The following is a 12,262-nucleotide window of genomic DNA, read 5'->3' as shown; positions in this document are numbered from 1 at the left end:
AGGACCCAGGGAAGCCATATTTGTAACAGAATTAAATTTCAAGTAGTTTACTTTCAAAGGAAATTTATACAATTGTATATTCAACAAATTTGCTATATTTGATTCCAGTATTTTCATGTTTCAAACATTTTTGGTGTATTTAAAACTACCTGAAAACATTCCTGTATAAAGTTTTCAAATTATGAAAGCAAGAAATGTCAATAGCTCAGAGAGCATTGGAACAACTAGCTGAAAAGTTAGGATCCGACAAACTGGCTGACCACATGAACAGAAGGCAAATCCATCCCTTGATGACTTTGACTTTTGCCATAGAGTAAACATGTGCTATGGGGTAAAACATGCAGATCTTTTCCCCTAAAGTTCAGTTCCTAAATCAGTGCATTCTAGCTCTTACTTTCTTTTTCCTTAACTGCTTTATTGAGATATGATTCACGTGCCATAAATGCACCCATCTGAAGTGTACAATTCAGCGGCTTTTGGTATAATTGTAGAATTGTTCATCTACCACTACAATCAATTGGAGAATTTGTTTTTACCCAAGAAGATACTCAGTATTTCTTAAGCACCACCTTCCCAACCCTCCGACCCCAGTAACCTCTAATCTACTTTCTGTTTCTACGAGTTTGCTTATTCTAGGTATTTCATGTAAATTAAATCATACAGTTATGTGAACTTTTGTGCCTGGCTTAGTCATCATGTTCTTTTGTGTCATAACTTCATTCCTTTTTTTGTAGCTGAATAATATTCCATCGTGTGTGGTAAAATGGCACACTTGGTTTATCTGTTCAATGATTGATGGGCACTTGGGTTGTTTTCATCTTTTGGCCCCTGTGAATAATGCTATGACAAGTTTTTGCATACAAGTATCTGAGTCCTTCTTTGGGGTTTATACCTGAGAGTGAAATTGTTGTATCGTATGGAGATTCTATGGTGAGGTTTTGAGGAACCACCAAACAGTTTTTTACAATGACTGCATCATTTTACATTCCCACCAGCAATCAATCTCCACATCTTTGCCCATACTTTTTATTTTCTGTGTTTTTATTATTATTTTTAAATTTCAGCTTCCCTAGTAGGTGTAAAGTGTATCTCATTGTGGTTTTAATTTGCATTTTTCTAATGATTAGTGACACTGAGCATGCTTACTGGCCATTTGTATATCTTCTTTGGAGAAATGTCTATCAAGTCCTTTGTCCATTTAAAAAAAATTGGGTTGCTTATCCATTTTATTGAGTTCTAAGAGTTCTTGATATATCCTGGATATTATCCCTTCTCTGATACATGACCTGCAAATATTTTCTTCCATTCTGAAGGTTGTCTTTTCACTTTTTTGATACTGTTTTTCAATACACAAATGTTTTTAATTTAGATAAAGTCCAATTCATCCATTTTTTTCCTTTTGTTTCTCTTGCTCTTGTTATATCTAGAATCCATTGCCAAATTCAAGGTTTTGAAGAATTTCCACATATTTTCTTCCAACATATTTGTGTCTCAAACTTAGATTATTGGTTCATTTTGAGTTAATTTTGGTATATGGTGTAAGGTAGGGGTCCAACTTCATTATTTTGCATGTGAATATCCAGTTTCCCAGTATCATTTATTGAAAAGACTGTTCTTTCACCCATTTGATTGTATTGGCATCTTTAAAAAAAAAATCAGTTGGTTGTAAATATGAGGATTTTATTTCTGGACTCTCAGTTCTATTCCACTGATCTAAGTGTCTGTCTTCATTCTAGCTTTTCTGACTCACTCCTTCACAATTTTTTAATTCTCTTTTTATAATTCCAAATAACCGTGTTCATTTCAAACAAAAAGATAAGTGGGCAGAAGGGGACAGAGAGGTGCTGTTTTGAGTTAATATTAGAATGTCTTTTTTTCATAGCAATATATATGTGTTTTGGCTCGCAAGTGTATGGAGACTTGAAGAGAAGTAAGCTGAATTCTAAAAACAAAATACCTATACATTACAAACAGACATTTTCTTTGAAGCTCTTATACTGATTATTCCAAAACCTCAAACCTTTATTTAAAATTGTCCGTCATTCTCATGGTTGCTGTTAAGCAAGACAGATTGAGCTCTACCTTAAACTATGAGCTGCAGATAGACTTTGCATATTCTACAAAGTTAAATACAATTTAACATTGCAAACTGAGAAAATTCTATACTATCTACTCCTATGAATTTACTGCAGTGCCATGCACATAGAAGGTACTCAATAAATGCATGGTAGAAGAATAAATGAACCTCTTTTAAGCAGATTTTTCTTAATTTCCTATCCAAAATGTGTACTAGTATACATAAATTATCAATATAATTTATTTCTGTTTATATGGGCATCAGTCACTTTGATTTTTCCCAAATAACCTCATGTCCTTGTCAGCTAATTAATCTTAGCCATTGTTATAAATTATTTGCGGCATTTATTGTATACAAATAAATCCACCACGAAGCATCTCACAATATTCTTTGTGTAGAAATGGGTTTTAGAGTCAGTCAGGAATAGGAATTGAGTCTCGTTGATTGAGAAATTAGTGATAATTCACAGGGGTCTTTGAAAAGAGCCGGCTTCATTAAGTCAGCAGTCATCTCCTGCAGGGGCCACATTTCTACCCAGATGAATGATGGTGCATAGGCTTTCTGACTTCCTTTGCTGTCAATGGATCGTCTTTGTCTGTAGTTATACCAAAACTGATGGATCATTTCTTTGAATGGTCTTGTGGTCAGAGTATAGAGAATTGGGTTCAAAGCACTGTTGATAGGCAGTATAAAAATCACTACCCAAGAGGTTATGGTACCTGCAAGAGAAAAGTGAAACACCTTAAGTGTTTATGGATGTTTACAAGGCATAGAAACCCTTTTTTCTTGTTTATCCCCAGCCATTTTTTGAGTCTGAACTTTTCCCCTTGATGTCACATGATTAAATACCAACCCTATATGTGTCTCCAGGATGCCAATGTTTGAGAGAAGTGCTGATGCTACAAAACAAACGAACGAAAACCAATACGTTTTTCGCTAGGTAGCTTTTCTTGACTAAATCAACAAAGGTATTCTATGAGGTAGGTATGTTTTCTAACAAGTGATGACATATTACTCTGATATGATTCCATTTTAGGAAAAACAATATTGTTTAGTATTTGGAGCATACCTTTTCAAGTGTTTTAATTACTAGATAGTACATGTAGTATTTCTCAAAATATATATACATATTTAGTAGATTTGTTTCCTGCTGTTTGGCTTTAAAAACAGGTATGCATTTTAGGCCTTTGACTAGATATTTTATTTCAGTAAAAATATCCTTGGCTAAACTTTTTTTTTTTTTTTTTGATCTTTTTTGTCTTTTAGAGTTGCACCTGCGGCATATGGAAGTTCCCAGGCAAGGGTTCCAACTGGAACTGTAGCCGCAGGCCTACGCCAGAGCCACAGCAATGTGGGATCCAAGTCACGTCTGTGACCTACACTCAGCTCGTGGCAATGCCAGATCCTTAACCCACTGAGCAAGCACAGGGATTGAACCCATGTCCTCGTGGATGCTAGTCAGGTTCGCTATCTGCTGAGCCATGATGGGAACTCCAGCTAAACTTATCTTAAAATTACTGTGGTATATCTGCAACTACCAAATACTCAGGTTTTGATTATAATTTAATTTATGCTATCTTCCCTCTTTTTTTTTTTTTTACTTATAAAAAGAAAGGCACTATCACCAGCAACCGTAGGAAAAAGCAAAATTAAAATTGTGTGTTTATAAATGTTAAAAATGTGACTATGAATTGTATTATACATATAGTTCACAGGATTTCACACATTTTTTACAACTCTATAATAAAATTCATTCAATAAAAAAGAAAGAAAAAGTGTTATGTAAATCCAATGGAATATTACTCAGCCATATAAAAGAATGAAGTCTTGCCATTTGTTACAGTATGGATGGACATAGAAGATATTATGGTTAATGAAATAAGTCAGACAGAGAAAGACAAATATTGTCTGTTTTCAGTTATATGCAAAATCTAAAAAATAAAACAAACACAAATAAATATAACAGAACAGAAACAGACTCATGGATCAGAAAGCAAACTAGTGGTTAGTGAGGAGAGAGGTGGGGAAGGGTAAGTAGGTGAAAGGGATTAAGAAGTACAAACTACAAGTTATAAATAAATCAGAGAAATATAATGTATAGCACAGGTAACATAGTCCATATTTTATATTAACTTTGTATGTTGTGTAATCTTTAAAAATGTTGAACCACTATATTGTATACCTAAAACTACTAGTAATTGTATACAACTACCACTATGTTGTATACCTGAAACCAATTACAATACATTAAAAAAATTTAAAAATCTATTTCATTTAAGACAAAAATTAATGTATAGATATCAATCTAAATCTAAAAGTATTAATCTAAAAATAAAATGGAATGGCTTAGGAAAAAAAGAACTGAACAGTTTCTTCCTAGTAAACATCTTATTGATGAACAAAGTTTTAAGTACATATAAGCCTGATTTATAGTTCTTGAAATGAGTTAGTGTTAGGGAACTTAATATTCTTTCTTAAAGGAGCTCTGTAGCAAATAGATTTATTATTTCTTTACAGAAAGAAAAAAAATGTGTACCTGGTATTTCTACCTGAAGCAATGAAAGAAATTTTAGTACAAAGATAGGTATCCAGCATAACGCATCAGTAAATACAATAAAGAAAAAACGCTTGGCAAGGATCATCTCTTTTCTAACTTGATTCCGAACTTCAGTTGCTGTTATGGTGCTTTGGTGAACACTGTAAAACATGCTTCCATAGGAAAAAACTATGATGATAAATGCTGCCAAATTAATACCTAGTAAGGACACAAAGATTATTATTAATGAATATGAATATTCTTTCAAACTAACAAACATATATGCTTTTAGCTCTTATTATAATATAAAAGGTGAAAATACAAAGACCACAGTATGTTTTCTGTTCTTCCTAGGAATTAGGGAAGTACAAAAATCATGAATGTAAAAAAAAAATTTAAATATTGTCAAAGTCATAAGGAATGATGAAATGTTTAATTTTAGGATAGCATATTAAAATTAATTATAGTGATTCAATGAATCTCTGGGCTTATTAAGTCTTTTTTGTATTTGTTTTCAGTAGTTTGATTAGATTATACTTTGAGGTTATTTTTCATGAGAGAAAACACTGTTGAGTGCTTGGTTGGCTTGGTACTCTCCAGACAAAGACTTGTGTGGCTCCCTTGCATTTGTTCATATTTTAAAGGCAAAGAATTAAAATATGTTTTGCTTATTATTATTTATTTTTTTGCAGGGATCATATCTGAGCCGCCGTTGTGACCTATGCTACAGCTGTGGCAACACCAATCCTTAACCCACTGTGCCTGGCTGGGGATCCAATCTGCATCCCAGTGTGCCAGTACCCCGCCAATCCTGTTGTACAACAGTGGGAACTCCTGTTTAGTATTATTAAAGTGAATGCATGAAATGCAACTCTTCAGTGTCTTGCATTTTAATAAAGTGCATTATATTGGAATTAGTATGAAGTAAAAAGTTGTAAACATTAAAAGCCATAGTGAGATTATTCCAATTCCATAAATTCCAATAAATTCTCATTTATTGTGATTCTAATAAATCACAATAATTCCAATTGTGTTTTATTTCTACATTTGATGAAAAGGCTTATAATACAGAATTTCTTACCAAGAAAAATTGCCACTGAATAAATCTGGGCTCCAATACTTTCTGTGTCTTCTGAGTGAAGAGGAAAACATACTCCATTGGTGCCATAGTAGTTTTTGAACAATTCCTTGTTGCACAGTGGAATGAAAGCCACTATGAAACCAATAATCCAAATGAGAATCAAAACTGTAATGGTTCTGCATTTGCCAGGTCTTAAACATCTAAAAGGATATACAATGCAGATATATTTTTCCAATGTCAGAAATGTCAGAAGTAAGACTGATACTTCTGTGGACAGGATGGCCAAGCATCCCAGAAGCTGACAATGAATGCTCTCCATCCACAGCTGTGCATGTTTATTGTATTCGCCCCGAAACTTCAGGTCAAAGGCTCCGATCACAAATAAATAGATTCCCATTAGGCAATCAGCACCTACAGGGATCAGTACATTTCACAAATTTAGAGAAATAAATAGGTAAGATGGAGTCATCAATAAGCAGTGGTATTTTTTTGGCCACACCCATGGCATGCGCAAGTTCCTGGACCTGGAACTGAACCTGTGCCACAGCAATGACCTGAGCCAGATCCTTAACCTGCTGAGCCATCAGGGAATTCCAGCAGTGATATTTAAAAAAATTCTTTTTTCAGCGCTAACATTTTTAATATTAGTCCCCAATAGCCAAGTTTCTTCTATCCTGGGGTGGGGGTAGGTAATTTTTATTCTAAGAATTCATTTATGGGTAAGGACCACTTCATCCTCTCTCTTTGATAACTACTCTTAGAGCACCTCCTGCAGCCAATTATGTAATAATTTCTCTGTTTTCATCTAACCCAAGTCTGTAAGAACAAAGATCTTGTCTGTTTTATTTTCCCTTCTAGTCCCATCACCTAGAAGTGCTGAATAAATGAGGAAAATGCAATTATGTCAAGCATTCAATTAGGGACAAGAAGAGGATGTTATAATTTGTTTCATTTCTTCCAATGAAATTCTCCGAACTTAACAAGCTAAGGGCATAATTCCAACTCCCAGAGAAAGTCATCCAGAAGTTGCTATGACAGAGTAATGACTATGAATTTTGAGGTCTATAATTTAGAAAATATGCATAATTATAAAGTGCTTTGCAGTCAGTAAAGTATGGGGGGTAGGGAGGGCTTAAAAGATTTACCCAGAGATGGCCTATGCACAACTGTTCTGATTTTCTCTTCCCATTTTAACATCTTTCTCTGTATGTCTCTTTATTTCCTTAATTGTTTTTTCTTTTATGGCTACATCTATGGCATATGGAAGTTCCCAGGCCAGAGACTGAACCTAAGCCTCCGCTGCAACCTGTATCACAGCTGTAGCAACACCGGATCCTTAACCCAGTGTACTGGGCCAGTGACTGAACCCATGTCCCCACAATGACCCTATTCATTGCAGTGGAATTCTTAACTCACTGTATCACAGCAGGAACTCCCTCTGTCTCTTTTTAAACTCTTCCCTCCCCCAAATCAGCTGGTTTTGTTTTGTTTTGATTTTAGTACCTGGAACATAATGAAGGTTTAATATATCCAAGGTAGCCTTATTACTGTACAGTCCTTAGAGATTTCAGAGCATTTCCATATCATTTGTTTCTCTAGATTTTAGGTATCATCCTTTGCCGTTAGCTAGTCTGAAATTAATTTTCTCATTTTAGAGATGAAGGCACTGAGATCCAGAAAGTGTGAGTGAACTGCTCACATTCACACAGGTAGCATCATGATGGTAGGACCAAGCCTTCACTTCAGGTATTCTTAAGTCCCAGATCACCATTTTTTTATATTAAAATATAGCTGATTTACAATATTTCTTCAATTTCTGTTGTACAGCAAGGTGATCCAATCACACATAGTTCCCTGGGCTATAAAATAGGATCCCATTGCTCATATGTTCCAAATGTAAAAATTTTCATCCACCGACCCCAAACTCCCTGTCCATTCCACTCCCACCTCCCTGCCCCCTGACAACCACAAGTCTGCGCTCCATATCCCTGATCCATTTCTGTTCTGTAGATAGGATCATCTGTGCTATATGTTAGATTCCACATATAAGTGATATCATATAGTATTTGTCTTTTTCTTTCTTATATCACTTAGTATGAGAATCTCCAAATCAGCTGTTAATGTGATACACTTCTTTGTGTAACTGCTTCTTGAGCAAATATGACCTATCAGAAAGTCAGTGAGATTTTCTTTTTTTTTTTCTTTTGACTGCATAAGCATTCTACACAAAGATTCTAAAAATCACATCACAATATAAGTCATAAAGCTGGCCCTGATCTTTAAACCCTGAAGTTGTATTCTAGCCTTTACCAGGGAAACTGAACATACTTAAAAATTTGTAGCAAAGAATACATAGTAAACAATTTCTGAGTTGCTTCTTAGGTAGCTGGCAATGGAAAAACAGACATTAGACTTTGAATGAAGGTGGGAGTAAGGCATGGCACAGCACACATTAAAAAGTAGAATATCATGGAGTTCCCATTATGGCTCAGTGGGCCTAGTATCCCTGGCTTCACTCTGTGGGTTAAGGATCTGGTGTTGCTGCAAGCTGCCACATAGGTTGAAGATGCAGCTTGGATTTGGTGTTGCTGTTACATGGATTAGGCCAGCAGCTGCAGCTCCAATTCCACCCCTAGCCCAGGAATTTCCATGAGGTACAGGTGTGTCCCTAGAAAGACAAAAAAAGAAAACAATAACAAAAAAACTAAAAGCAATACATAGAACATCATGTACATCGATGCTTGCTTGAGGGAGTATGGACAAACATTTTTTTAAGAGTAAAGGAATATTTAAATCTATCACCAGATTACAGAGATAGTTTCTGGGGCCCCAGAGTTTCAAGGGGCAGGCCTGTGACCAGGACACTTCTGATTCCAACCTGTGAGACCAGATATTTGAGAACTGTACCTGCCCCATGATTGCCTTAATTATTTTTATCTTGTGAGTAATACTTTTTTATTAGAAAGTAAAAGTAAGCAAAAGCAAACCCCCAACTTAAAAAGTATTTAAGTTTGTGGCTTATGCCACAGCAGGAACTCCCCCTTATTTTCTAATAGCAATTCTTTTATATATAAACTGCAATTTCTGTTCAGCCAGGAAATACTCACAGCAGAGAGAAATGATTGACATGGCATGCAGCTTGTTCTCCGACCTGATATAAGGTCGCATACAGATGACAAAGATGTTTCCAAAGCATGTAACCGCAGATACAACCCAAACGAATACTCTCTGAATAATGCTTGCCAAGAGATTCTCTAAAGATGAGATTCCATCAGTGTTTGGTTTACAGCTGCGAACATGTGGTGCATAGCCACAGTATTGGAATTTCTTAAAATATCTGATGCACAAAGAGAAGGGAAAATAAGATTTTAAATTTAAGTCAGTGTCTACTCTTTATTTTCTCAGCAGAAAGAAAATGTCTTAATATGAGACTCAGAGGAATGTAAAACATTAAGAATCCTAAAGCTTTAAACTTTAATTCTCATTAACTTGATTTTATGGTTAAAGAACGTCAAAGAGGAGTTCCCGTTGTGGCACGGCAGAAACGAATCCGACTAGGAACAATAAGGTTGCAGGTTTGATCCCTGGCCTCACTCAGTGGGTTAAAGATCTGGCCTTGCTGTGAGCTATGGTGTAGGTCACAGATGTGACTCAGATCTGGCCTTGCTGTGGCTGTGGTGTAGGCCAGTGGCTACAGCTCTGATTAGACCCATAGCCTGGGAACCTCCATATGCCGCAGGTGTGGCCCTAAAAAAACAAAAAGTTAAAAAAAAAAAAAAAGAATGTCAAAGGGAATGAACCTATCTACAAAACAGAAACAGACTTGTAGTTGCCATGGGGGAGGGGGGAGGGGGAAGAGGGGAGGGAAGGAGAGTTTGGGGTTAATAGATGCAAACTATTACATTTAGAATGGATTAGCAACGAGGTCCTACTGTACATCACAGGGAACTATAGCCAGTCTTTTGTGATGGACAATGATGGAAGATAATGTAAAAAAAGGAATGTATATATGTATGACTGGGTCACTTTGCTATACAACAGAAATTGGCACAGCAATGTACATTACCATAGTTCAAAAAAAAAAAAAAGAATGTGTAGGGGAGAGCAGCAGATAGGCATAGTGAACATACAAATGTTAAGACATATCTTAGAATATAAATCAACGGTTAGCGTGTGATTAAGACAATCCATCCAAGGAAACATTGTATTTTTAATGTTCAGTGTATGTAAATGCACTGTTACATAGCTCCATGCTATCAGCTGCAACTGATTTTGCTTTTTCACACAAAAAGAAGAGAAGAGAAGGGAAGAGAGTTAACAGCTTTGTCCTCTGTGATTCTACGGTTTTCTATTAAAGTTATGTGATCTGGAACTACTTGCTAACATGCTTATCTTTCACATTAGATTTTGGTACATAATAAGATGTTCAATAAATATTTGTTGAGTGAATTCTTTCATCAGTAGAGAGATCTTCCCAGAGAATCAGTAATTACTATGGTGTTGCCAATGACACTAACGCCATTTTTCGAGGATCTTCCAAGGATCAGGAATAATTTCTCAAAACAATTCCATGAGGTTTTTATCAGTATTATCATTTGAGGAGATAAACCTTCAAAAGAGGCAAATTATCTGCCAAGAAAATTTTCCAGTACCTGTAGAATGGGGATTAAAATTAGATCTTATTGCCCCTAAAGCCATGTATTCTGGCAAAAAAAATAGCAATGATCTTTGTAGTATAAACAGTTTGTAATAATTCAAGATCAAAACTTAACAATTATAGTATATTGCTCTGTTGTGTAACTCTTGTTGCCTGGATACCAGGATCTGCTACAGTTTCTGCTCAATTCAAGTCTGCTCCTTGAGTTGTTTCTTGGGTTTTAGGAGCTACACCATTTTCTTCCAATAAACTCTGCTTTGCTTAATTTAGTCAGTGTTTTATGTTGTGTGCAAACAAGAAAATTTTACAAGCATGTTCTCTAAGGAGCTACAGAAAAAAACAACCTGAAACCAGAGCATCCTCTGTTAGATTTAAAATACAAGCAAGGTTTTAGAGTGGTGGTTGCTGCCATGATAGGGAATTAATTAACGGAGATCATTCTAATACCTGCTATATATTACATTCAATTAAAGAAAATGTTTCTGAAGCATGTAATTGATGGTGTGATAAGACAGTTCTCTATTTATCCATACATCCTTGCTCCATCATGTGCTGACATCTGGGCAATTTTCCCTGAGGAGGATTTCTCTCTTCCTTTCTCCATTTATATCAATTATTTACAATTATGTTATGTTGTTTATGTAAATTCCTATCTCTTCATCTGGTCACAGATGAGTGAGCACAAATTACTTACTCATCAGGAAAAATATGTGAATGGCATCAGAGCTGAAGAGAGCTTACAACCTTCCTTCCACACTCATGTTCTCTGACATTCACACAAACCTTTTTTTTCTTTTTTTTTTTTTTTTCAGCTGCGCCCATGGCATGCAGAAGTTCCTAGGCCAGGGATCGAACCTATGCTATAGCAGTGACTGGAACCACAGCAATGACAAGGCTGGATCCTTAACCTACTGAGCCACCAAGGAATCCTCCCAAAAACCTCCTTTGATTCAAATTATGGAAAACTAAAATCACCTCACACAATATCGACGCTTTAAGAGTTAATTATCATTTCAGCAAATTAGATAGTAAGAAATGTTAATAGATTGGATGCATTGGGTACAGTTGGTATTAGCACAACACATACGGAAACATAAAAGATTGAATCAAGGTGAAGAACAAGAAAAAAGTCTGCTTACATGTGAGAGAGATTCGTGAGAGGTCTGAACATCCTTTGCTGGATATTTGAAATTTCAAGTCCTTCTAGACTGCTAAAAATATCAAATTAATTATCAAAAAACATGTTATGCAGGATATAATAAAATGAGTTTCTGTGCAGGAAAATTTAGTAAAATGTTATTAGTTAACACTTATTCTGAACTAAACATTCATACTTAGGCATTTCTCTAACATTTATTTTCTTTCTTTCTTTCTTTCTTTCTTTCTTTCTTTCTTTCTTTCTTTCTTTCTTTCTTTCTTTCCTTCTTTCTTCCTTTCTTTTGGTTGCACCCAGGGCATGGATAAGTTCCTGGGCCAGGGATTGAGTGGGCGTCATAGCAATGACAGGAGCCCCAGCAGTGACAATGCTAGATCCCTAACCCACTAAGTCACCAGGGAACTCCTCTAACTCCTTTAAAAATTTTTTTTATTAAATTGTTTTCATCAAATGAAAGCTTCTTTAAACTCTATAGTGCTCTATCATTTTCAAAATTCTTTCACATGACTTCATATAATTCCATAATAATCCTTTTTTCCCTCCCCAATTTCTTTTTTGATTCTGCTATTTATACACATATATCTCCCAATTTAAATTTTTTGGCTCCTCATAGATTGTGGCACAAAGCTTTGTGCATGATATCTATTCAAGAAATATTTGTTAAATAAATAAGCATTATCTTTAGACAATATTACAATAGCAGGGGTGTTTTATGTTCTTGACAATTTTCTAAAAATTTTAAATAATACTTTTTT

At 35.3% G+C, this 12,262-nt stretch overlaps 1 protein-coding gene across 50 annotated transcripts in view; it reads right to left on the bottom strand.

Moving 5' to 3' along the window:
* Positions 1 to 1,663: 1,663 nt before the first annotated feature.
* Positions 1,664 to 12,262, bottom strand: part of RXFP1 (relaxin family peptide receptor 1) — a 128,318-nt gene continuing 117,719 nt past the window's right edge. For 9 of the 50 annotated variants that reach the window (XM_021101289.2, XM_084972136.1, XM_084972141.1 and 6 more), the window contains 5 exons: positions 11,491 to 11,562; positions 8,802 to 9,031; positions 5,695 to 6,105; positions 4,614 to 4,832; positions 1,664 to 2,796 (listed from right to left, as the gene is read on the bottom strand). In XM_021101289.2, the coding sequence (XP_020956948.1) occupies positions 2,495 to 2,796; positions 4,614 to 4,832; positions 5,695 to 6,105; positions 8,802 to 9,031; positions 11,491 to 11,562 (1,234 nt within the window). In that variant the 3' untranslated portion in view covers positions 1,664 to 2,494. The remainder of the gene's footprint in view (positions 2,797 to 4,613; positions 4,833 to 5,694; positions 6,106 to 8,801; positions 9,032 to 11,490; positions 11,563 to 12,262) is intronic. The other 41 variants (XM_084972129.1, XM_084972126.1, XM_084972138.1 and 38 more) reach the window with 13 other exon arrangements.

This window comes from Sus scrofa, chromosome 8, assembly GCF_054392235.1.
Source record: "Sus scrofa isolate SSC_HxYL_T2T_F1_AM1 chromosome 8, Sscrofa_HxYL_maternal_Yorkshire_Landrace_v2.0, whole genome shotgun sequence".
NCBI classification, from domain to species: domain Eukaryota; kingdom Metazoa; phylum Chordata; class Mammalia; order Artiodactyla; family Suidae; genus Sus; species Sus scrofa.
Note: the sequence above shows the minus strand (reverse complement) of the source record. Positions and strands in the feature narration are given on the sequence as shown.